This window comes from Telmatherina bonti, assembly GCF_933228915.1.
Source record: "Telmatherina bonti genome assembly, chromosome: 22".
In the NCBI taxonomy this organism is placed as follows: Eukaryota; Metazoa; Chordata; class Actinopteri; order Atheriniformes; family Telmatherinidae; genus Telmatherina; species Telmatherina bonti.
This window is the reverse complement of record NC_136631.1, coordinates 9,285,679-9,312,876: the sequence shown is the minus strand read 5'-3', so window position 1 is coordinate 9,312,876 and position 27,198 is coordinate 9,285,679. Positions and strand designations below refer to the sequence as shown.

General features: G+C 37.5%; 2 protein-coding genes across 2 annotated transcripts; both read right to left on the bottom strand.

Moving 5' to 3' along the window:
* Positions 1–1,013: 1,013 nt before the first annotated feature.
* psma6a (proteasome 20S subunit alpha 6a) lies at positions 1,014–4,571 on the bottom strand. Its single transcript, XM_079262529.1, has 7 exons — positions 4,412–4,571; positions 3,323–3,417; positions 3,164–3,245; positions 2,931–3,086; positions 2,504–2,682; positions 1,937–2,031; positions 1,014–1,761 (listed from the first exon to the last, which is right to left on the bottom strand). The coding sequence occupies exons 1-7, from the start codon at positions 4,485–4,487 to the stop codon at positions 1,704–1,706; spliced, it is 741 nt and encodes a 246-aa protein (XP_079118655.1). The 5' UTR covers positions 4,488–4,571; the 3' UTR covers positions 1,014–1,703.
* A 1,469-nt stretch (positions 4,572–6,040) lies between these two features.
* On the bottom strand, positions 6,041–26,700 carry prorp (protein only RNase P catalytic subunit; the record flags this gene model as incomplete). The annotated part of the gene is made up of 10 exons (XM_079262408.1): positions 25,971–26,700; positions 25,673–25,811; positions 25,216–25,450; positions 24,831–25,129; positions 24,554–24,601; positions 24,339–24,471; positions 11,881–11,991; positions 6,682–6,830; positions 6,271–6,469; positions 6,041–6,169 (listed from the first exon to the last, which is right to left on the bottom strand). The coding sequence occupies exons 1-10, from the start codon at positions 26,398–26,400 to the stop codon at positions 6,041–6,043; spliced, it is 1,872 nt and encodes a 623-aa protein (XP_079118534.1). The 5' UTR covers positions 26,401–26,700.
* Positions 26,701–27,198: the final 498 nt, after the last annotated feature.

Here is a 27,198-nt window from a genome sequence, read left to right as displayed (position 1 = left end):
GGATGTTTGACCCTTAGGTGCAAATCTGCAGTCAGTAGAATCTGTATTTATTTATGAACTACAGTAAATGAGTAGAGCTACAGTTGACGATATCTAGTCTCATCTCTTCAGAATGAAAAACTCGACATATTAAAGCTGAACTTGAGTCCATGTTTTATAATGAATTAAAGGTATCTAAAATGGACATTATTAGTTAAAGCTGCCCAACATTGGGGCACCGTGGAACTGAGTTTTATGCTTATGGCCATGATGTGCTAACACTTTAGCAGCAAAGGCTGCATTCCATTTCACCTTTGCAGCTATGCAGGCAGGTCAGGCTGGAAGAAAAAGGCACATCGTGTACTTCCTCTAAGTGGAATGCGGTTTTAATCAACACACTTCTCATCCAAATTATTTCTAGGTCAAAATGTCTGCCAAGACAGACTCATAGTCCAACATTTTTTACAGTCCAAGTATTATTTTGCTGTTTTGACACTGCAGTTGTTGATACTGCTATAACTAATGTTTTATGTATTGTGTGGTTTTGTGAGCATTAGTGGCTGTTTGTCAGTCATAGACTGGTGGTCTGACCAGAGTGTATCCCGCCTCTCACCTGGTAACAGCTGGGATAGGCTGAAGCCCACCCCAACATACCTGGACTGGATAAAGCAGATATAAAAAAAATATAAAACTATACATAGTATATGTACATATATATATATATATATATATGTATATAGCTAAGTCAGATAAGATATATATATAGATATATAGATATATAGCCCAGTAATAAAGACATAATTGTTATGACAGAGCTGTTGTATTTAAATGCAATTGTAGGTCATTATGAAAAAGTTTAAAGCTCCTTTTAAACAAGCAACGAGAACCAGTCCCTACAGGAACACCTCATCAGGAAGCTGTAACTTAAATCCAATAGACTTTTACTAATTTTTTATTAGGTTAAAAAATCATTTAAATAAGCAGAAACTGAGACTTTAGTTTTCAACAAAAAATTATCTTTAATTGAAGTGCAGCCATGGATATCCAAGATTGCATCAGAAGAGTAAGAATGGAATAATGAGAGACTTCCTGTTGATGTTGACCTGAGCAGACTCTGACAGGGGTGTGAAGAAGATTGCAGCATTGGGAGAATTCCCACAGATTTTCCCTGGGTTATTGCAAAGTACAGAGCATGAACATGAAACTCCGGACAGCAGGCAGCCCTGAGTAACGGCGGCTACGTGTAGCAAGAAAATCCACACTGAAGAGGTATTGAGCTGTTGTTGTAGTGTTCCCACACCTCCATCTTTCAGTCTGCTCATATCAAACTCATCAACTGGAGTCATGTAGGCTGACAACTGCCACCAGTTAGCGTACTTATGTGTCATTTGGTGCACTGCTCTGAATGTTCGTTATCTTTTCAAGTCCTGACTTGTCTCGATGTAGACAGAAAACTCAAGAATCAGTATGAAGGTAATAAAGTCCGGTTCTGTACACCACCTGATAGGATCGAGGGAGTTTATTGGCAGTAGAGATTGGGTGTAAAATCCAATCCACCTGTTTTAAAATGTCCATATTGTTCATGTTTATTCTCACGGTGAATCTTGTCTGAACAGCACAAACCAGCTTCATCTTAAACTTCCTTCCAGCTGAGAGGATTTTATGAGGGATTCCTCTGGTTTTACCCTTCACCCTCTTCCTCATGGAATAGCAGGCAGCCTTCCTCAGTCTCTCTCAGACAAAGCCATCAGGTGAACATCGATCTCAGACTCCGACATAACCCTAGAAGAAAAACGTACAATTTAAACATAATATTTTTTCTTCAGTCATGTGAATGTTTGCTTTGATCTCATTTCAACTTGTTTACACCAGGAGGTTGATTGTAAATGTAGTCTTTTGTCAGGAGGTGACATGGTTTGATTGGTCCGGAGTAGAATTGTGACTGGGAAATACTCACTTAAATCTAGGTTCCTGCAAAGTGATAACTCCCACCTCCAGCTCAGAGGGCTTGAAATCAATGGACAGAACAGTGGACAGACAGGAGATAGCAGTCTGAAAAGGAGGAGACAATAAAACATTTCAATCTTTGAAAAAGATGCAGTTGAAATTCAGGTAAAACTGAAAGATATAATAATTTCTAGTTAATGATGAGGAGGCTTGTTGTGTTTTGAAGGTGAATAAATGAAAGTCTTTGTCTCTAAAATAGCTGCATTCATTTCACAGAAAGCATTTGTTAAACTGATCAAAAATGATCAGTTTCATTGTTTTTTTTAATACTTTAATTGATAATTTAACAGAAATTTAAAATGTTTTTACAAGAAACTGACTGAATAAAGTTTAAATGTTGTTTATTATGTCATTACCACGCTACCTGTCCACCTACAAAATGTGCAGAAAACCCTGTATGATACATACACAGTTTCTCATCATGTCTGTTTTAGGACACTATTTCAGTATGAAATTCTAGATCTGGTCATTTCTGTTTTGGATAAACTACATGGATGTGTATTAACGCATTTCTTGCCTCTACAGTCTGCTCAAAAGTCCAGTCCAGTTTCTTCTTGATTTTCTTCTCCAGGAAACTGGTGGCTTCAGTCTGTTTGACTCCAGCTGCTGTGGCCTTAAAGCCACAGTAGTAGCCGGCCGGATCACACTTATACAGCTGTGGGCCCAACTCTTCATCCATACCAACCACTATCATACCTGGATGGAGGAGGCACAGCACAAAAAGGGCTCAAAAAGGTAAAAATGACTCAATTTAAATATATAGTTTATGCTTTTTGCAAAGGACTTGTAAAATGGCAATTTAATTCTAAATTAAAAATTATTATAGAGAATAAAAATTCTTCTAAAGCCACAGTTGTACAACCACAAACTACAAAAACTAAGAGCCAAGAGCTTGAGAAGACCTCTTGGCAGGTTTTTAGGGAACAAGCAGGTATATTACTCACAGCAGCCGAGCGGCCTCATCTCAGCGTTCTGTGTGTAGACTTGGGATATATCAGCCATGCGTTTGCATAACATGTCTACAGGGATCTCATAGCCGTACTTGTACTTCCAATTAGCTGCTTCATAGCGAGCTCTCTGCACCTGAGACCTGCTGTCAGCTGCAGGGTATACACACACATGAAAGGCCATTTACAATTGGACTTTCAGAATATCAGTCCGATGAGACGTTACTTACCAGTCATGCCAGTCATCACGCAGCCTATGTTTTCTGTGATTCTGAACAGTTGTGTCACAGTTTTGGCATCTAACAGCTTGTCCTGACAAACACAAAAGGAAAGACATGAGTCAATTGGGGAATCAAATCAAAAACACAGATGTTAGTGTTCATACTGACAGGCACTTTCTTCTGCGTGACGGCTACAACGCAGTCCTTTCCTCTGACTGCCACAGAGGTCAGTCCTCCCTGGTTGATGGCTTTAAATGCATACTCTGAAGAAGACAGAAGGAGATCATGAGTTATAGTTGTTCCAACTTTTCAAAATTGTTATGAATGTTTTCATCAGGAAGAATGTTGCATTAATGCCTTTTTTATATTTTAAAGGCAAGTGAATCAAAATATACTGATGGCTATTTATCTTCAAATGGTTCAACAACTACGTGTTGGTGAGCATTTGTGTCATGTCAACAGATGAAGTTGTGGTTTTTAGGTCCAAAGCCATGCACAGTGAACACAACTTGATTTTAACTACAAAACTAAGCACAATAATTTGGAGGAAGCATTTTGCTTGTTATACACATTAGGTAAAACAACAGCATCAAGTCCATCCAGGCTATTTTTGAAGACTGAAGTGTCAGGTATCTATCTAACTATCAGGTAGTTCGTTACATACTAAAAGGACAGGGTAGCTTGGATCTACAGTCAACTGTATGCTTTAGTAATAGGTTTTGTATTTTAAATACGTTATTTTCAACAAGTTGACCATAAAAAATTGTTCTTGTAGACAACCTATAAAGCAAGCAAAAACAAAGAACCAACAACAAAAAAAGGCTATTATTATACATAGGGATGCTTGTGTGCTATTTCACTGTTATCATACTACAACTGTGTCATAAGAATTTATTTAAAAAAAACAAAAAAAAAAAACCTGACAATTAATGGTCAACCAAACTAAAAGAAAAAAAAAGATAGCAATTAGCTCTAATGTTTATTTAGATTTCAAAATTAAGAAAATATTACTGTAAGCGCTCCTTATGGTAGAACTCTATATTTAATTAATAAAGGTAGCTCGCAAAATTACAGAAAAATAACCTGGAATTTATTTTAAAGTGACTAGTTATTCATTATTTATGATTTTCATCGCAATCTGACTAAATAATTGTCTCACTGCAACATCAGGTATGAGTAGATGCTAACCAAATTTAGCAATTAGCAGTGATGACAGAGCAACTTGAGTTTTTTTTCCATTATTTCTTCACTACTGACCGACTTGGTAGAGTCTTCCCTCCGGTGAAAAGATGGTAATGTGCCGGTCAAACCCTGCACTAGATCCCCTAGACATGACGGAAGAAAATAAATTAGGTAAAACAATGAAATAAACTGAAAGTAAACTGAGAAACAAGTGAAGCAAAAGATGGGAAACAAATACACCGGAAGTGGTTCTTCACATTTTAGCTTCCGTGTCAAATAAACTTGACTTCAATGGGAAATTGTCGCTTATTTTAAATTTGATGCCCGAAACAGGCTTAAAAACAAATAAAAATAAATAGATTCTTTTTTAAATTTGTTTTGTTTTGCATTGTGTCTTGGTAGTGCGCAACTACTAATAATTGTACATTTACTGTTTTTCATTTTTTTATAAGAACATTATGAAAACATATTCTAATAATAATTATGATATAAATAAAAGTAGTAAAAATTAACAAACTAATAAAATATGTAATAATTTCACATACAAATATCCTCCTATGGACTTGGCTTTTGTGGAATGAATTACACCAATGTTTTTCAACCATTGTCGAACCAAGGTACACTTTTTTCACTGACAAAATCACAAGGCAGATCACAAACCAAAAATGTATTTTTAAAAAAAAAAAAAAAGGCAATATAAATAATATGAAGTGCATCTTGTCAAAGTGTCTTGAATAGAAATCCGATCAACAAAATAATTTTATGATCTTTCACAGACAGTTTTAGGCCTGTTTGGATGAACACAGAGCTGCTTTTTAGACAAATCAGGTGAAATTATGTTGGCTTTTAACTCCGGAGAGCAGGACCACTAGGTCTTTTCTGTCTTATTTTGTCTTTTTAACTATTTTGTTGTCTTTATTTTAGTGCTTTTAATGTTGATTTATTTTATTGTACCTGTACGGCACTTTGGTTACTTTGAGGTATGTGAACGTGCTCTACAAATAAAGTTTTGATTTGATAAAATAATTGGATCATTTCTCAGGGCACAACTGATTATCTCTCAAGGCACACTGGTGTGCCACGGCACAGTGGTTGAAAAACACTGAATTACACAGTTGGTCCTTGACAGTGTAAAATGATCTAGGAGTATATAAAGCCATTATGTGTTGTTTTATTTCTTTTTTTACTATGAGAGAGTGCAACCAAGCAACTTACAACAAGAGTGAACACCAACATGAGAACATTGTAAGGTATTATGGTTCACTTTTTGAAAAGCTACACACAGATTTTGCTGTGTTATTTATTTCACAAATGCTGTATGTCATTGGTAATAGTAACTGGGAAAAGAAATAAGTGCAATACAATTTAAAATAATTTTCAATATTAAAGTTAGTAATATCTTGTATATTGAATTATTATTATTATTATTATTATTATTATTATTATTATTATTATTATTATTATAATAACAAATAATTTGGACATTCTATTTTAGATTTTATTTTTTTAATTTATTAGAATAATTTTCATCTGAAGAAATATCCAAACATTTTTATGTGATATTGTTTCAAATTTAATAATCAGTAATGATGGTGAAAAAAAAAAAAAAAAGTACAGACACCTTATCTGTTTCTTAAGTTTTATTCACAAATTCATAGTTGCATCAATTTATTTCTCACATCTTAACTCCAAAACATTGAATCTTCAGTGATTTTTTATGAGACACAACCACCGCTGTGGCACTTCATAAGTGCTTCTGTCGTTTGCGTCATCATAGGGTATGTGCCACGAGTCTCCAGTCGTCTGGACAATGGTGTCATAACTGGGAATAGTCTGTTAACACACATACAGACAATTACTTCGCACACTTTGGCTCATTTTCCCCTCAAATCTAAACATTTGCATTTTTAAACTTTTTCTATTTTTTATTTTACCTGAAATCTGACTCTTTTGCTTGCTGTGATGTTTCCATCTACCACTAGCTGATGACCTCTCTGCCACTTGAAGAAGAGACGTCTGGAAGCTCCGTCTGGCAGGCAGGCCTTGTGGTCCCTCATCAAGTCCCTGCTCACAAACCGGCAGTGGTTCCCAGAATGCAAAGTGGCATACAGCAGGAAAGGATCATCCTCAGAACTGACATACATAGAAAAAGGTAGGTTTGAGATAATATCATTAGACAGATTCTTTTAGAGCGTTTTGAATACATAAAAGCACAGCTAAGTTTAAATGAGTGAATATATATCTTCTTTAATAACGATGATGCTTTTTTTTAATATCATAAATACTGGTTGTGTTTCATATTATTTGAAGCTTTTCTCTGTCTCGTTCAATTGTGAGATTCTTACATGTTATCAGTAAAGAAGCAATGGGCTTTCTGCTGGATAAGGTTCATGTTCAGTCTGTCCCAGGATCTGGAGGGCCGCAGCATGTGTTTCCTCCCCAGGACCAGAACAGTCAGGCCCTGACGCTCGAGCTCTGACACCACTGCCAACAACTAAAACATACACAAAAAGTATCTCAGTACTAGCTATAAGAAATAAAATACAAATACTTAATTACGTCAAAGCCAGTAATGAAACCCACAAGCCATTGAGATCCATAACCGCAATGTAGGATGCAATACGAAATTCTAATATGAGTAATGCAAAGTTTCTGTCATGTTTTTACAGATTTTGCATTTGCTAATGCCGTCCTGTTTAGACTGGACTTGTCAGTACGGCTCATAAAATCCCCTTTAAGATCAATGTCAGCGATTAAACAAGGGAATTAGAATAAGCTTTGCAAATTGTGGCATACAGTGTGGAAACACAAAGTGTTATGATGAGGAGACTAACATAATCAAAAGACAGTCAATTTGCCAAAGAAGTAAATCATTTGGAAATCAATTGTAATTGTGAGCCATAAAATTATTATTTTGTAATACAAAATTTTGATTAAATATGTTATAATAAAATTCAGAAGCATTTTTTCTCTCCAAGCATGCAGGAAAGTTCTTTTTAATGTTGACATATCCATCAGGGTCATAACTGTGTAGTTATAATTGATCAGCAGAACAGCAGACCAGCACTCAAGAGTTGGCTTAATCCATCTGAAGGCTTTTTGTCGCAAAATGGGGGGTTTCTATTTGTATTTCTAGCAACCCTACATGTCTCTCTAAGAAGTATTTCTTTAACTTTGGGATCTCCTCTTGGTCTTCCAATGCGTCTCTAAACTGCTTAATTAAACTTTAAAAATCTTCATATGATGTTCTCCAGCTATGAGCATCAATTATTTTCATTTTAATAGCATGTTTCCACCGCAGGCCCCCACAATAATGCTTAATTTGGGATATCTTTAAACATGTGGGCTAGAAAGCTTGATGTTCCTGAATAGAACTTCAGATATAGAGACATTTTCAGACATTTGCAGCTGGATTTGTTTTAAAATCCTGTGAAATATACCCCTTCATACATTATGAAAAGACAAAAAATGTGTCTGTTTAGTGTAAGTCAATGTTAATAAGTGAGCAAGATTAAAATCAGCTTTGACTATAATGATTTTATAGGCCATCTATGCTACACAGCTGATATTATACAACCCTGTCAGCTAAAAGTTAACCGTATATTAAACTTCCTGTCAGGTTGCAGCCATTTAACCTGAGATATAATCAGTCAGAACTTTCTGGATTTTAGCCGTCAACTTTTAACTCTTATAACTTATTAAATAGTTAATTTAACTGGTAAAAAAAGAAGTTACACAGCAACAGATCTGCTATAGCTTATAATGCCAAGTTCAAAACTCAAAAACCCAACTTCTTGTGGGCATTTTCTTTACTTTTTTCTGTTTTTTTCAGTTTGGAGCTGGATTTTCCTAGTTTTTATTTGTTAATGAATACAGCACCTGCAGGTATGTAAACGCACATCAGAATGAAAACAAAGTCTAACTAAGCAACCGTTCTCTGTATCTGCCTCTTTCAAACTTAAACAAAAAGTAATAAACAAAGAGAGAAGCTCAGGGTTGAACAGGCAGATGTGCGATATGGTAGAATTACATCATTTTTACTCATTCATTACCTGCTGGCAAGCTGTTACAATACGCCATCTGAGGTTTGGTGTTTTGTCAAGTTGGACCAATTCAATGCATGACTTTCATTAGGACTGTAACCTAAAGAAGTACCAATCATCTGTGAGCAAAATGTAGACGAAGGAAAAATAAAAATGCAAGTCTGTTTGGTGTCAGGCCGTGTTTACCATCAGCCCCAGAACTGTATGCTCTCTCGTACAGTAATAACACGCTTAAAGATTACCGTAATTTCAGTCCACATTTACATTTGGCTGGTCGGGCAAAGATTTATGACTGATTTTAAAAGAGATAGACCTCAAAGAAAAGAGGACTAATGTGGAGTGGATTGCTTCACCCCTTAAAACTTGCAGATATGAACCGAGATAGGAAGACAGCTGAAAAAGAAGCCATTGTTCTGTATTTTTGTGATCAAAACATGTTGACGACGTTTACTAAGATTTCAGAAAACTGCCTTTAAATAGTGAAAAAGGTCATAATATGTCACATTTCATAGCAAATTCCCTGACTTTTCCTGCGGTTAAAAAATATCTTAACATAACCGCATTATTTGTGTATCTTTTCATGTCCCACTGAGGGCAAATAGTTCTTTGGTTTCTTTGACTTTTCATCTGGCATCACAATCAGGTCAAAATCAGTGTTTCTCTAAAAGCTTCGGTTGTATACCTTGGTCAAAATCTTCAGCAAATGCAAATGGTTGAGTGAGGAAAAGATTACCTGTTTTGCAAAAGGCTCAAAGTTAAAGATAATACAATTTATAAAAACCTTAAACAACATCACATTTCAGTTTCAAAGAGACACAGATGGAAAACAGCCCAAAGCAAAATATTTGGCATCCTTTATGGTCCATTCTTGGCAAGAGCCCCTTTGGCAACCGTAATCGCTTGTAAATGCTTTTTGTAGCCTGTTAAGAGTCTTTCAGTTCTAGTTTTGGGGATTTCCGCTCGTTCTTCCAGTGAAAGACCTCTAGTTCTGAGAGATTCTTGGACTTTCTTGCATGTGCTGCTCTTCTGATGTCAGTGACAGGGGACCACGAGTGACTTGGCACCACATTCACCTTGCTCATTAATGGGTCGTCCATTTTGGACTTTGAGGAGAGTTTAGGGATCTTTAAACTCATGGAAGTCATTCTCAGCTTTTACAGATGATGTGACATTTTTATAGGTGGTATGTGATTTCCTTTACGCTAAAATGGTCAATGTGTGAACAGAGCAATTATTCTCCAACCCTTTTCTCTCAAAACATGAAGTGTTTTGGTACTTTAGACTGAGAAAAAGAATATTTCTATACCTTCTATTCTGTCTGACAACCATCTACAAACATGTGAGGCTGAATTTTAAGAATGTGTGGATGCATGAAAGGGTTTTATACTGATGACTCTTCCATGAATATTCCTACAGGTGTAACTACAAAGTGGAGCGATGGACTCGTACTCCTATGTCTGCTAACTCTTTCACAAGGCCTTTTGCTTTAAAAGGAGCCCTATCTTTCTAGCAGGTTCACAAGCATCACTTTCAGAAGAATTTCTTAGACACTTTTGAAATACTTTCTATTGTTCCCCTGCTTTGTGAGCATCAGTAATTTTAATTTTTCAAGAGTTAAGCAGCCGCTTTGATAAGCTCATGGCTGCAGAATATTGGGACAAGGTTTTGGGAGGCAGAACTTTCACTCTCTGGTCACTGATGAGGTGCAATTCATTCTTACTAGGTTGGATCTTCCTTTTTCTTCAGACCTTTATTCTTAGACTCAACAAGGTGTTGGAAACATTCCTCAGGGATTTTGCTCCATATTGACATGAAGCATCACATAGTGGCTGCAGATCTGTCTCCTGTACATCCATGATGAGAATCTCCCACATCCCAGAGATGCTTTATTGGATGTAAATCTGGTGACTGTGGAGGTCACTGGATTGCAGTGAACCCATCGTAAACGTTGAAGAAAGCAGTTGGAGATGATCAGAGCTTTGTGACACTGTGCATTATCCTGCTGGAAGTTTCCATCATGTTACACTGTGGTCATAAAGAGACAGATATGGTCAGCATGCTCAGATGACCTGTGGTCTTTAAATGATGCTCAGTTGGCAATAAAGGGCAAAAATATCCCCCATCATCACCAGCAGCTTTAACTGTGGATAGGTGGCGGGATGGATCCATGTTGTCATGATTTTTCCAGCTGATTTTGATCCTACCATGTGAATGTGGAGCTGAACTGGAGACTCATCAGACCAGCAATGTTTCTCCATCTTCTATCATCCAGTTCTGGTGAGTCTGTATGGATTGTAGCCTCAGTTTCCTCTTCTTATCTGACAGGAGTGGCACCCGGTGTGGTCTTCTGTTGCTGTAGACCATCTGCCTCAAGGTTTGACGTGTTGTGTTTAGAGATGCATATCTTGGTTGGAACCAGTACTTACTGGACTTGCTGTTGCCTTTCTATCATCTCCAACAAAGTCAGAGTCTAACTCATTCTCCTGTAACATCAACAATACAAACTGGTCCAGACAACTGCTGCTCGCTGGATATTTTCTCTTTTTCAGACCGTTCTCTCGAAACCCGACAGATGGTTGGATGTGAAAATCCCAGTACATCACCAGTTCTTCTTGACCATGCCTACATGGCTAAATGCACTGAGCTGCTGCCATGTGACTGGATCACTAATTTGTGTTAACAAATATGTGGATCTAATAGTGACTTGTTACCATATGTAAAGATTTAAAAATTGTATCACTTGGTTTTATCTAACAAGAGCTGTTTAAAAACTACAACTTTAACACACTGATAAAGGGACACATTAAATATTGGAGCTCCTTTCCTTTTCTTTTGCTCAAAATGTTTGCAAAATCAAAATAAAACACTAAACTCAACATAAAATATCTTTTACTTTTGATAATCTTTACAGGGACAGCTCAAACATCAGTTAGCATTACATTGTGTGAACATGGCGGTTGTAGTATTTCACTGAATTCAGCATTTATTTTCATATTTCTGCAGTACATCTGATTTCATTTATTTGAATAAAAAGTCCTGCTGGTGGCCTAGATGTAAATTTCGATACCTTTACTTTGCATAATTTATTTTGCTTTCCCACAATTACAGCAGATGAGTAGATAGGGAAATAGGCTGATCTGTCTGTACTTTCCTGTCTCGCAGCTTTATGATGTATGAGAACAATGTGACACACACACACACACACACACACACAGATGCAGACAGATGTAGGTAGGCAGACAGACAAGTAGGTTAGGTGTTGTTAAAATCAGGTACTGGCCAGTTATAAAGGCTCACATTTAACTTTCAGACACTGCAGGGTTAGTCATTGTGAAACAGACAAAAAATCCCATGTGTTGGATGGACATACATGTAGGAAGAAACCACTGAAATCTAGACTGTAAAAACTGTATGTGTGTGCAGAACCAAAGGCAAATTATAAACCATTAAACTTCGAAGGAACTGTATTCTGCAAGCATGTGCATCTGTGTATCTTCTTACCGTGTCTGATAGTTTGCTTTTATCCTTGTTCATGTTTGCTACATTCAGCCCATCTACGACCACATCAAAAGCTGGCTTCCTCTTCACAAACACCTCAAACCGCTCCAACTCCTGAACGCACAGAAATACACAGAAAGCAAATTAGACAAATGACACACAATCTGAATACTACTGAATGTAGGTCAGTGGAATATGGGTCTTTTTGTACTTTGGTTCACATGTCGCGTCATGATAATCAGATTTAAGCGGACTTAGTAGAATTTTGAGTTGTTAAAGATTTCTTAGGAATATAGTTAATGAAAAGCTGTGACAAAAAGAACTGAGTTCATATTGCCTTCAAAATTGGTTAAAAAATCTGACTAATGCGCTAATATTCAGCCATCAGCCAACTGCAGTTTGTATTAGCCTGCAAAAGCAAGTGCTTAGCTAGCTTTTGTTTACCAGCTAGAACTAAACCCAAAGAATAACTTTGGTATCACTGACTGAACTGTTTTTTTTTTTATTTTGGTTATAATCTAATTAAAATCATCATGATGGCAACACAGGTAATGTCTATATTTATTCCAACATTTTCTACAGCTCATAGATGCATGCATGCATATTTGTCACTGTCCACCAAAGTGACTGTCATTAAAGATCTATCCTTCACATTTTCATGCTATTTTACTCATTTTCCTTCATCTAATCAAGAGACAAAGAAACTATTTGTTGTTTCTTTTAGCAACATAAGATGAAGCCATAAATGGCCACATTAATAGTTACTTAAAATCACCTTTAATAATGAATTAACCCTCCTCGACTTGCAAATGATACAGAGCATGGATGCTCGTGCCTTTACTATGACTGAAAAAGTATACCTGGTTTCTGGGATGTACGGGCTTCTTGTGAGTGACAGAACTGATTTAGAAATACTGTTAGTTTACATTGAATAAACCCGTACCAGTTGATTAACTACCTAGGTGTTTAAAATCAAGGATAAAAACCTTCACGGTTGTGACTATTTATTTTCTATACTCCTTTTTAAAACTATTTTTCATGTTATGCAGTGTAACTTACAAACATTCAGTGTAATTTGTTGATTTAAACAATTTCTTGTGTCTCCTCTGAAAGCTTAAAGTAGCACTGTGCAACGTCCTGACCTTAAAAATATCTGTTTTTGTCCTGTTTTAATGGTACAGTGACATTCATTGTGTATATATACAGAGCTGCCGTTGCCCGGCAGCATCCCAAAGCTGAGAAACTGCTTTTTACAACATTTTCTTCCAGTACGCTGCCTCACTTTATAGCTTAGATTCGCTTAACACACTTCTCCGCACACTAACAACTGGATATCAACACACCAGCTGTTTTGAACGCACACCATGGCTGATTATCAAAGAAATGCTAAAGGACGTTATCAGATATTATCAGAGGAAGCGAGGTATGGAAAGAGAGAAACAGACTGAGCGAGACCTACGAGACAAAACTTAATATTGGAATGACTTTTACTCTGTGGAAAGCGCTCAGAGAAGAGACATGGATACTGCATTACCAGTTAACAAGGAGTGTCCTAACAGCAAGTCTGCAACAGTTCAGTTGTGCTTTTTTATTCAAATTGGGATGTTTTAGTCTGAACCAGTGGTTTGCAGAACCAAACTGTTGTTATGGTAACCAATAATTACTTAACTGTTGCAGATGGGTTAAAACACTTACAGCGTTTTGATTCAGTCAAAAGAAGAATGAATGGGCTGCAGCGTTTTGCAATATTCCACTCATACCAATCTGAAAGTCACTAAATGTAATTAGCATTTTGCAGTAATGATGATGAAGCCTTTATCAATAATTTGTTTATGTTTACATATATATTTTGGGTGTGTGAAGAGCTTATTCATCCGTAAATGAACAGAAATGGAAGCAGACAAATTGACTGGTTGAGTGTTGAAAAATCTGCAGAGAAAGAGCAGAATTTTCTAACAACGTCAGGGGTTTGTTCCTTCTCGGAGTCGAGAAGCGTATCTGAACTCCACCTGTGAGCTCGCATGTCTGATGGTTGGCTGGTTTTCTCACTCGCTGATCACAGGCCTGCCAGTAAAAGAGAAAAAAAATCTTCCCGGCCTTTCCTCAGTGGTAGTGAGATAGCCTGCCGCCAGCTGAACTATGCAACACTGAAGAACTTGTTGGTCTCAAAAAGTTTTAGTTTGCCAAATTTAGTGGCTGGATGATTCCCCACAACTTCAAACAGCACTAATTTCCTGTTAAACACATGATGTAAATCAGCTGTTTTCTTATTGTAACTCTAACTTCCATAAAAAAGTCACATGTACAACATTTTTCTAAAAAACATTGAAACTAATGTGAACCGTATCTGCAGCCGCTCGGCTCCTTTGGGCTAATTTTACATTACAGCAACTCCTAAAAATGTAACCATGTGATTTGTTTCAAGTTTTCTTTTGCACTGCAGGGAATAAGGAAAGTTTCATTTACAGAGGGAAAGATTTATTTCTAACCCACCTGGGAGCAAGTCAGTGTCTTCAACACTGTGCCATAACAGGAAAGTTGCACCGAAGCTTAGAATAGACGGGAACATTGTTAGTGCTTTCGCTTTTAGATAGCAGTGGTATGGAAATAGGCTGCTGTGAATTCCCCTGGACTTGAAACTTGACTTTGTGCGCAATATAATTAGCATTCAATCAAGTCCTAACAAATGTCAAAACGGCTTCAATATTCATCTTTTGCAAATGCAGTCGAGATGCAACACCTGTCAGACCTCATATCTGTTTAAATGGCTAAAACACACCAAAGAAATGCACACAGTTTCGGCAGTGAAGAGGAGGGTAGAGAAGAGCAGAGTTAGTCTTGGTTGTGCAAGTTAAAGATTAAAAAAAAAAGCAACTTGCATTTATCAAGACAAGAAGGAGATTAAGAGCAGAAAGAGAGGGAAGAGAGAGAGACGGAGACAAAGTCCAGTGTAATTATCCAGGGACTTTCCAGAGCTGATATCTGAAACCAGCTCATTGTACGGCTGTGGATAATATGACTGCCTAAAACACACACACACACACACACACACACACACACACACACACACACACACACACACACACACACACACACACTCACATCTGTACTTCCATACATAAGCGTATAGTACCACTGACGCAAACATTATCACACACAGAATAATAGTATTCTGTAAATATCTAAGATAATATAACCACAGGCGAAGAGAATGGGAAAAAAACAGACTGTAAAAGTAAAACATGACTCACAAATGCAAGAGCGGCAGAATAAACGCTTGTCCTGTCAGTTGTGTCTCATTCCAACATTATCATCTGATTTGATGAGTTATGTTTGTATCAGTTTAATAGGCTAAAATTATCAGCCGCATCTTAATCTGTTCTGCAGAAACATTGTGTTGTCTGATATTATACAGTCCTGATCAAAATCTTAAGACCAGTTGAAAAATAGCTAGAATTTACCTTTTGCATATTTGGATCTCAGTGAGATTTTAAGTAGAGCTACAATATGCAAAAGGAAGAAGTAGGAGTGTGACAAAAACCACTTTGAAAAAGTAATTTATTGAAAACAACAGTTAAACTGAAATAGACTGTTTATCAGCTGATCAAAAGTTTAAGACCATCGCTCAAAAAATAACAAAAAACTCTCTAAACCAGAAAAAAAAAATTGTCAGTTGGACTCAGTAACGAGTAGCTTTCGCCGTTCTTGTTAATTACTTCAAAAATTCTTTTGGACATGCCTGATGCGAGTGTTTCCAGGAAGCTAGTGGGAACATTACTCCAAGTGGTGGGATTGGCATCACGAAGGGCATCAACTGTCTGGAACTGATGACCATTTTTATAAACTTCCCTTGCCATCCATCCCCAAATGTTCTTTATGGGAATTAAATCAGGGGAACATGCAGGATGGTCCAAAAGTGTGATGTTATTCTTCCTATAGAAGTCCTTCATCAAGCGAGCATTGTGAACTGCAGCGTTGTCCTGTTGAAAAACCCAGCGGTTACCACACAGACGAGGGCCCTCAGTCATGAACGATGCCCGCTGCAATATCTAAACATAAACAACCGCCGTCTGATGACCCTGCACCACCTGAAGCTGCAGTGTTACACTAAGTGAATAAGCATCCCAGATCATGATGGACCCCCTCCACTATGCCGGGTAGAAAACATCTCAGGTGGGATCTCCTTGTCATGCCAGTAACGTTGGAAGCCATCTGGACCGTCGAGATCAAATTTTTTCTCATCAGAGAATAAAACATTTTGCACCTTTCAATGTCCCATGTTTGATGCTCCCTGGCAAAGTGGACACAGGCAGTTTTGTGGCGTTGAAGGAGACAAGGTCTTTGAATTTGGTTTTTGTTTTTGAAACCCTTTTCCCGCAGATGCTGTCTGATGGTTATTGTGCTGCAGTCGGCACCAGTAAGGGCCTTAACTTGGGTCGAAGACCATCCTGTGTCTTGATGAAGAGCCAATCAGAGCCTCCAGCTCAGCGCAGGTGTAATTTTTTTGGGTCTACCACTTGTGTTTTTTGTTCCATAATGCTCAGGATCTTTAAATTTTTTTTAGAATGACTGTCTTACTGCATCCAAGCTCAGCAGCAATGGCACACTTCGAGAGACCTTGCTTAAGTAGCTCGATGATCCGACCACTTTCAAGAAGAGAAAGCTTCTTAGCTTTAGCCATTAGGAAGGCATGACCGTGTTAAAGCCCGAAAGAAAATGAGAGTTTTGAGCAGATTTTGGCTTTCATAGTCTGTGGTCTTAAACTTTTGATCAGTTGATAAACAGCCTATTTCAGTTTAATTGTTGTTTTCAATAAATTACTTTTTCAACGTGATTTTCGTCACACTCCCCCTTCTTACTTTTGCATATTGTAGCTCTACTTAAACTATCCTTGAGATCCAAACAAGCAAAAGGTAAATTGTAGCAATTCTTCAACTGGTCTTAAGATTTTGATCAGGACTGTAATAGTTTTGTTTTTTAATGGAAAGATTAGATCTTTTGCTGGACTGACAACGTGTTCAGGGTGTACCTGCCTCTCACCCAGTGATTGCTGGGATAGGCTCCAGCTTCCCTTTGACCCTGAATTGGACTTGGTAAAAAAGATTATCATGTACGCAGTAGTTTCTATGTACTTTAGGATCTAAAAATGATATTTTTGTGACACTATTTGATGCAGTTATTATCCAAGTAAAACAGAAATGCTCCATTTCCACAGGAGAAGCAGTAACACTGCACTGTTATATGCTTTGGTGCTGAAGCATTTTATCATTTTGTGCATCTCAACATGGATTTTACTGTTTCTGTAAATTATCTATTCAATTCAATTCAACTTTATTTGTATAGCGCCACTTCCCAACAATGCTGTCACAGGGCACTTTACATACACAAATCAACATACACATCATTTCGAGCCAATTCATACATATCCTATAATAGAAACCAACTGATGGCATCGAGTCATGACTTCGATCCAATCCCCCATCCTGAGCTGCACACGGCGACAGTGGGAAGGAAAAAACTCCCCTTTAACAGGAAGAAAACCTCAGACAGAACCCGGCTCAGGGAGGGTAGCCATCTGCCTCAATATATTTGTTGTCAGTTTTTTATCTTTTATCTTTCATGTTTGCCACTTTAATTGCTCTTTGTTAAGTTCATGTATAAAATTAAAAATGTTTGCCGCAGTTTTTGCTGTTATTTTGTTTTAAACATTACATTTAACTGCGTTGTTTTTAATTTATTTAAATCACAATGCCTTGCTCTATGCTGCTCTTTCATGCTGCTCCACTGTGCCTCTGATTTATTAAAAAGAATTAAATTAAAATTAATCAATTACTTCAGTTACTGATCTCTAGGAAGGCCTTCTCATACATGCCTTCTTCATGTCAGGACTGATGCTACAGCTTTGCACATCATGCCAGCTGTGAAAGTGCTGAAGTTGATCTGCTGCTGATGTTCCTTTGAGCAGGTAGGGGAGGCATAAACAATCCTGCCACGGTGTCTTCTCAGTAAACTCGTCACTATAACCAAAGCTCCTGTTGTAACTCAGCTGATTCAACAATGAGAGCTTGATGTGTGTGAGCACACAATGATCTTGTTTGGCCTGATTTTATATCAGGATTGCTGCATGTGCAGGACATGGAGTAATGGTGCCACGTTACCAGCTGTGTGAGATGCAGAGCAGTAAATACAGATTGAAAAACATTTATCATTATATTGGCCTCATAAAATGAAGAACACACCTTTCGCCCGGTATTCACTGTGCAAGCAGGATTTCTTAAACAACAAAATGCAGCTTACAAGCAATAAAAAAAAAAAAAAATTTAAAAATCAGATAATTTAGAAAAATGAAAGTTGCAACTGGGCAATATAAACTCCTTTCAAAGTAACAAAATTGCTTTTATGCCTTTAAACTCTCACATTCAGACATTTTTAAATCAGCGTTAACATTTCTTTTCTCATGCATATGCATAAAATCTGCACGGTCATTTTAAACTGATCTTGCTTATAATGATTTTAATTTAAATTACGATTTTATTGTGATTGTTGGTATTTGTTGGTGTCTTTTATGCTTCTCTACACCATTTGTAATGGTTTTAATATTTTATGTAAAGCGCTTTGAATTGTCTGGTACATAAAAGATGCTTTATTGATAAACGTGTCTTTATTTCTATAAAACAGTCAGAGTACTGGTCACAGTATCTTCTCTAGCCTATCCGAAGTGCAGCGCGGACAAAAAACAGGGAGAGTCCAGGAAGTTATCCAGCAAAAATAAATAAATTTGGAAGTTGGGCAACTTCCCTCTTATTTAGGGATATCAGTCATGGATTACACAAACCATGTAATTATCATCATCATCCCAGTCATTAACAGAGGATGATGGAAGTTACTGATGTGAATACAAGCATGCAGTTGTGATGCAACAGTTCAGCAAAGCAAGCGCAAGACTCATGCCACGTTCCTGCTGTGAACCAGCCAAATAGGAGTATATAAAAGCAAAGAAAAAGCTGGATTTGTTTGGCAGGATCTTTAGATTTTTGTTCTTGTTTTGAAAGCCAAAGCTTTTTGTGCGAAAGCTCTACTTTCCACTTCAAGAGTATATTCTTAGTTAAACTTTTTACTGAATCTAATCCAAATGTCACTATTTGAAAAGGTAAATGAGGATTTAAAATGTCAGAGTTTTGCATTTATTTATCAAGGACATGTTAAACTATTATATTTGTGAAGGCCATGCAAAAGTTTGGGCGCTGACGGAAATGTTTTCGTTGCTGTGATTAAAGAAGTGAAATCAATTCCCAGTTTACTTTGTGAATAAGTTCTCCTTTCCTCCAGCTTGTTCTGTATTTTTTTCTCTACGGGTTTCTGCTTCTGTCAGACTCTTTGATTGTCTTCTTGAGCTTTCCAGGCTTGTGAACAGACTCTAAATAACAGTGAGAAATACATTCCTTCAGCCCAGCGAGCCAACTGTGGATTTTCAGGTGAATATAAGTATCCTGCTGCTGTCCTGCTTTGATCTACTGTTTTTTCCACATCAGTGAAAACTTATTGTCTTCCAGACGATGTTGGAAATCTTTTACCCTCTGACATCCATGTCACTGACTGCAACACATACCTAAAACATCACCAACTCGAGATATATCGTTTATATTATTCCCTGCCTTCTTAACTTTACTCAGTTGTAGCAAAACCTTTATTCTAACTTCATAACTCCAATGGACTCATTTCCAAAGTGCACCAGCTTTGTTTCAGTGTTGTTAAGGACTCCCTGGGATATGAGATCATGTATCCCAATAAGACTTTCTTGCCTACTGCGCACTATTAGTCCAAATTCTTTAACATCTATTTCTCATTTATCTATTTGTATTAAAGATTTTTTGCCTTTCCAGCAACTCTATGAGCATTTCTTTATCTTCAATAAGTCAAAGTGATCATTTACTCCTGTTACAAAAACCAGCTCTTATTAAATTATAAAGCTTTTAAACATGAATTCCTTTAAAGTTTTGCACAACACTCCTGCATACATCTTGGTAAAATTCTTGAAAAGAATGTTTGATTTCTGATCACTGTCTGCAGCATCCAAATCCCTCGGAGATTACTAAAGTATTTCTGATTCTGCATCCAAATCTGATCTAAACAGCTGAAGTGGAGATCCTTATCTGCAGGTCTTAGCACCTATCTATAGACCTGAGAATAAAAATACACAATCCTTGCACAGTTGTCGCAGCTTACTACGTTAATCATCACATACAAAGAGAAAGGGTGCTCTTCTTTTCATGCTCTTCCTCTCCTCTGCTACTCTCTGTCCTGCATCTGATGCTTCATTGTTGTCTGAAGCACTCCATTTGCCCTTAAAAGTAATTGCTTTAAAAAGGGAATTAATAAACTGTCTGTCTGCTTGGCAGGAGGTCGTTGTGGTCTAGATTCACATGGTGCTGTGCATGCTGGAAATCCCCTCTATCTAACTAACTATTCCACCCACAGACTAAAGAAAACTTCCTCTATAGTCATAAATGCATTATCAGCTAGACATCGTCCTGTTCCCAAGCTGCTTTCTTGGAAATATTTCCATAACATACAGCTAATTTTTTTATTTACAGTGAGGCAAGTGAGGCATAAAAAAATACAGTCAGTAAATTCCATCCCGATGAAATATCTGACTATTCAGACAGGCAGCACATGCATGCATGCAAGCTTAATGCCCCCCCCCCACCCCCCCAATGCGGTTTTAAAAAGGCGTAAAAATACCAACCTAATTTTGTTCAGCATCACATTTGCTATTTGCATCGAGACCAAAGCTGTCTATCAAACAGGCTGTGCCTCCTGCAAATTTGCAAGAACTTAAAGGGGTGCTATGATGGTATTTGGAGTTTTCTGATCTTTCTACAGTATTACAGTGTTGAATCCTCATCAGACATGTGAACGGCACTGTTTTTTATCACCTAAACACATATTTGAGTTTGAGTTCCAGCACTCTCTCCGTTTGGTTTCCATGGCGATGAAAAATGTGTCGTTTTAGAGAGTTTTTTCTACTTGGAAATCCTTGTGACGTCCCGGGGGATAAGGTTCGGTGATTGGTTACCTTCTACTGGTTAACAAGGGCATGTACAAATACATCAGGCGGGTGGAAAACATGGGATAAAGTTATTTCCAACGATGGCTGGTGAGTTTACCAAAGAGAGACATCCTGCTGCATTCGTTGCTGTGGGTTGCTGTTTTCCACTTCGTTTTCAGGGTCTGATTCAGGTTCCAACATGTAGGGTTGTATGCTATGTGTTGACATTGTATTTTGTTTTTTATTGAGTTCATATTAGCCTAATCCTTCTGTTTATGAGATGTTACAATGACGGCGAAAGCAGTTGCGGTGCGCGCTCCCGATGTAGTGCAGTGGCGGGAGGCGGGGCTTAATGCAGAAGAGTCTCAATCCACTCGTTTTGCCCACAGGCTGATCTGATAGCCTACGGAGAGGGTCGGTCTGAAGTAAATAAAGCAATTTGTGGCAATAACTCAATCAATCCGAGCCCTTCTGGTCTCAGAAATAAAATTAAATTAGCCTGAAATGCACATAATAGTTCCACTTTAATGCAGCTAACTGCACCAGTGTAGCAAAGGTAACCCTAGCTTAGCTGCAGGGCAACGTAGCTACATATGTAGGAACATTTGTAACTGTAAAAGCAGCATCACAGAGGATTTAGAAGTGGGTATACTCCATATACCCCCGTAAGAACTGTAATGACAAATCTGAAGCTGATTTCCTCTGAAATCTCTAAAAAACTAACAAAAAGAAAAGAAATTCTGATCTGACATGGTTTTGATCTTTGGCTTTTCACAGGGTGTTTGTACCAACTTACACTCAGTTTCATTTTCACAGCTGGACGTGTAGCAATGACGCCCTCTAGCAGACGTTATCGAAAGAACTAAAAGAATTGCTAAAAGAGAAATCTGCTCATAAAGCTTGTTTTAAAATGACAATATAAATGTTTCTTCTTTTTTTTTTTTTTTTTTTTTAATCAGGTTATTTGAAACAGAAAGACAAAAGGAAAAAAACAAACAAAAAAAAGGGAGTCACCAGGGCACAATCGACGCTGTAGAACAGGGATGCCCAAGTCTGGTCCTCGAGATCTACCATCCTGCAATTTTTAGATGCAGCCTTTCTGCAACACAACTGGGCTTGTTACAAGGCACCTGCAGAGCTCAGTGACATGTGGATGTGGGTATTGAGCCATTTGATTCGGGTGTGTTGGATATGATTGCATCTAAAAGTTGCAGGATAGTAGACCTTGAGAACTACTTGAGCCAAATCCTTCACATGCCTGTAAGCAACATGTCTTGCTCATTATGCATAAATGTACATAACTACCTACACTTATACATATGCAAAAAAAATCTATACATGAGCTTATGCACCAACATGTATTTACACACACGTATCCTCCTGCACCAGGGGTGTCCAGCTCCGATCCCTGAGGGCCAAAATCCTGCAGGTTTTCTGTGTGTTCCAACACACCTGCCTTAAATTAAATCAGTCATTGTGCAGAACTCCATTGGCTGTTGGATCCATTTTAATGTAAGCCAGGTGTGTTTGAGCAGAGATACATCAAAAACCAGTCGGACAGCATCCCAGAAGGACCGACTTTGGACACCCATCTCCTACACACTGCTGTATAAGTCAGCAATGATTCCTCTTTAACCTAAAAAGGTAAGTCCAACAAGTAAAAAGAGGGAAGATTATTCCTTTTCTTTTGGAGTACTCAAAAGTACTCAGACCATTTAGACAAATATCTTTGGATCTTTTTTTTTTTCATAAAGTCTTGGGGGAAAAGTAATCTTTTCCTTTTTATATTTATATTTTACTATGGCTGACCATTCTCCAACTGTCAGTGGGTTTTTGTCCAGCCATCTTTTAGTTATTGCTTTTCTACTTGCCACCAATATTTTAAGAAGATATTTATCGCTCATAGTCAATACATTTGCTTTATTTCATAAATATATTTTGGCAAAACAAATTTCAACCTCAAAACCCATTCCCTTTATTTGCTTTGCCAATATTTCTGCCTGTAAGGTTTTAATGTTGAATAGTTCCAAAAAATGTGACATTGATCAGCAGGGCTGGGACGATATCTTTTTCTCACAATTTGACTTTTAACTATTTCTTTGTGTGTCGATTCAATTTAAATTGCGATTTCTCAGAATTGCTGATTTTTAGTTTGCTTTTTAAACTGCAAACCATTTGAAAAGGTTACATGATGTCAAAGTTTACAGATTATATCATGAGCCAGATTTCCCAAATGAAAAAAAAAAAAATCAAGTGTGTGTCAGTTTTTAAGATTTATTCAGCTGCAATATATCTGAACCAGCTTGAACTGCATATAAAAGTGTTTGGTTTAAGTGTCTGTTGGCTTGCTGCTGCCGTATGTTTGGCTTTTGGCTTTGCATTTACATCAGGACGGCGTTTTGCAAGGTGGGCAGTAACACTAGTCGTGTTACCGCAGTGACAAATAGCTTTCCACAGGTCCAGCTAGGCTTTCTCATTCAAAGCAAAAAATCCTAAATGTCTCCACATTTTTCATTTAAAATTTGACGGTGGAGGATTTATATCGCCGTCTTTTTGCAGATTGTCTGCCATTCTCTTCTGTTTAAGTGTTTTCTAAAACGGATATAACGTCATATTACTAGCCAGTTGAAGAGAAACATTTTGCATTCTGATGGAGAGAAGCGTTAACTTCTCCATCTGGCATCAAAACATATAAACATTTAAAACTGAAGAAAAAAAAAATTTTGACCAAAGAAATTAATTTAAAAATTGTAAAACAAAAAAAACAACAAAAAAAAAAAAACACGATTTTTTTTTTTTTTTTTAAAAGAAGCAATTTTTTCTCCCCCACATAATGATCAGCCACAGTGTTGCCACTTCTTCTTCAGCAGATTCTGGTTAAGTTTAAACATTTTTATCATAACATGAAGTGTTACTTTGGACGGTTAAGATTTGTTGTTTACAATAAAAGATTAAAATAAAACAGAAAAATGTGCAACTTTAAACTGAACATTGCTTTTCTTCTAAGCAAATTTGAGTTTGTTGAGTTGTTTATATTCTGAACGGGAGAATCTATTTTTTGGGTTCCAAGTTATCTGCTGACCATCTAGGCATTAAATTTATGAATAATTATATGTTTTACAAGCAGCTTCCATGAAGTTTTAGGTGTGACAACAGGCAAAAATGTATTCACTGTCTACCTAAGCTTTTTTCTTTAGTTTGGCTGAGTATTGGTTGTGACAGAGACAAACAGATGCTTTTTCCAATCACCGTTGGTATCTTTTCCAAACAGTTTTATACAAAGGACATGCAAAACATCTGACTTGTAAGGTAAGTAAAACCTCTTCCTATAAATATCAATGACCTTTGAAGACCCGCTAAGACTTTTGGAGTCTGTGTGTGTGTTTGTGTGTGTGGGTGTGTGTGTGCATACCTCTGGAGTGGTCTTGTTGAAGATATCTTGTCCCCGAATGATGTCAGTCATCACTCTGTCTTTCAGCTCTTGATACTCTTCCTCAGTCAGCTGAATAGACTCCAGTTTTGACCCACAACACTTACACACTCCCCTAAACACACATAGACATTTTACATAAATTACATATGTTATCACATTGCAGACATGTTGAAACTAGACAGTGGAATCCTTACTTTGGGGTGACGCTGGTCCAGCTTCCTGTCCATTTCTGTCCTGTGTGACTAAAGATGGGATACAAAAGGCAGAGAAAAGGGGGACAGAGCAAGATGTGGTGATGAAAAGTTCATTCAATTAGAAAAAAATCTTTCAATTTCAATCTGCAACCAGAAAGATGAGGGGGAAAAAAGATGCCTCTTCCAGGCAGTTTATGCATCAAATCATGGTTGTAATTCAGCCATCCAGCCTCAGTCTCCCTCCTAAACATCTACAGTATATCTTATCACTTCGTACCTCTCAAACCAGGTCTTTATGCTGTTGGCCACACTGTATTGGGGGTAGATCTGGTTGTTCCTCATATACAACAGAATACCCAACAACCTCTCCTGCTCTTCAGTCTCAGACAGAGCCACCTGTCCTTCCTCCAGCTCGGTTTTCTTTGCGCCTGTAAACAGAGCATCCCAGGTCTCCTGATGTGGGCTGAGTCCCTTTGCAATCAGTTCATCATAAAGAGCCCAAGCGGTAGTCGTATCGCTGTTTTGCACAGCTGCTGCAATGACATCACCATAGTTGCGTGGTGATGGAGTAAAAACCTGTTGGGGTGACAATGAAACAAACATCATATCATAGAAAGGTATGTGGTTATTTTAGTTTTTTAAACAACCAAATAATTGTTTACCTTCTTGACTTCTTGCAGGATGCAGAGAGCCTCTTTCCACTGCGCTGTCCGGCTGAAGGACTTTATAAAAAGACTGGAGGCTCCTGTGTCCAGAGAGGGGAAACTTCCCCGCATGATGCTGTACAGATCAACCACCTCAGCATCATGGCCACCACTCACACACAGTGTCAGATAGCGTAGAAGCAGCTCATAAGACAGTGTACCTGTTTCCACAGCTACAAAAGTAAGCAGAGACCTGTGACAGAGAGATGTGTGTTTTTATGTACAATCTTTCACTCGCCTTACTGTCATGTTAAACTAAAAAAATTAATAAAAACACTTCTTAATTGTAACTCCTGGAATTTTATTTAAAATCTTCAAATTTAGGGTTTTATTCTTAATGGAAAAATCTTAGTACTCTTCTTAATTTAAGGGAAAATTGTGTATTATTGTTTGTCAGCAAACATGACTCTTTTACTTTGCGATATTCAGGTCGACCCCATAGGTGAACATTGCTTGCATCATCTGGATGTCGAAACGCTGAGAATTCCCCAGAGACTCCTTCAGCTTCCTCCACTCAGAAGGAGGAAGAGGCCGGTCTGGAGGTTTAATCTTTCCTGTAAAACAGGTGTGCTTTAGTGGAGGAAACTCAAATGCATTTTACAAAAAACCCCATGAGTGCCAGTAACTTCATGAAAAGCTGTTTTTGACAGCAAATTTATTGAAACCAAAAGAAATACACAGCTTTGCTGAGTGTAAAAAGATAACTTCTTTACCTGCTCCTCTGGTTGTACTTGTTTCAGGCTCTTCTTCATGCTCCTTGCCATCCTCAGAGATCTTCGACTCCTTCATCTTCATCAAATCTGCCATGCGTTTTGCTGTCCCGGCAGCAAACATAGATTTGGGAAAAGAAGGCTTCTGCTGAAAATGGGACCTCTTACTTTTTTGATCCACTGCATTGTTCCATAGTTCCTCTTTGCCTGATTTGATGCCACCTTGTCCATCAGTCTGTTGATTGTTCCTCCTTTTAGTTTTTTTGCCTGAAAGGCTTGGGTTAGTGTCTCTTGTGCACAGAAATCGTGCAAAAGTGGGCAGCTGTGTTTTTTGGCAAAGTGAAGTCTTATGCATGAATACAGCTGCATGTTCATAGTGAAAGAAACGCTGTAAAGAACATATTCTGACTTTAACTATGAAAGTAGAAGCCATGTTAGGATATTCAACAACTGAGCTTATGAGAAATTTCTGTAAATTATTAAACACTAGGCTTCTCACTCAAACCACCAAAAAAACAGAAATAATCATATGCTCAGAACCTTTAAATATGCATGAATGATCTGATTTATCTTCATATGAAACTAAAATATACTGTTATGTTTTACATATATTCTTATTTTCTAATTTATTTGATCAAATGGACATAAAATGTCAGACTTTAGTAGTTACTGTACATGATTCAATAACCTGTACAATGTCACTTGTTAAGTAAATCCGCATATCAACCTGTTGTTGGCAGTAAATAGCGTTGTAATTACAACAGTATAATCATAATATAATCTTAAAGGTAGCTCACACAGCCCATATATGTCCATAGCGAACTACAACTTGAGATTCTTTCTGAATTCAGGTGGTGGAAGGCATGACTGCAGGTCGCGTACTTCTCTGTCATCAATGTCAGACAACTTCCTTTCTAATGCTGCAGTCAATGTAACTCGGACATCTCGGCATTATAATTTGGAATTTTAGGTTTAGAGGACAAATTTATTTAAAGGTTTTCTTTTTGCCAGGTTTTTTTTAAAAACAAAAAAATCGATCAAAACAAGAAAAAAAAACAACAACAACATTTTTGCCCAAGTAACTATTAGACTACGAACCGAAAAAATGATTGTTTGTCCGTGAAAACGGCCATTTGCTGCATTCAAGTAAAATGAGGAACTAAGGCTTGAAAACGTTAAGTTAAGTGATTTGGACCTTTGACTTTTAATAAGTTTGTGAGTTTTTTAAATA

Bases quoted from the DNA above. Each gene is read 5' to 3' on its own strand.
- psma6a (XM_079262529.1), bottom strand. From the start codon at position 4,487: ATGTCTAGGGGATCTAGTGCAGGGTTTGACCGGCACATTACCATCTTT. The intron at 3,418-4,411 runs GTCAGTAGTGAA...TGTCTTCTTCAG, and splicing joins GGGAAGACTCTACCAAGTCG to AGTATGCATTTAAAGCCATC. The intron at 3,087-3,163 runs GTAAGTAACGTC...TATACCCTGCAG, and splicing joins CGTGATGACTGGCATGACTG to CTGACAGCAGGTCTCAGGTG.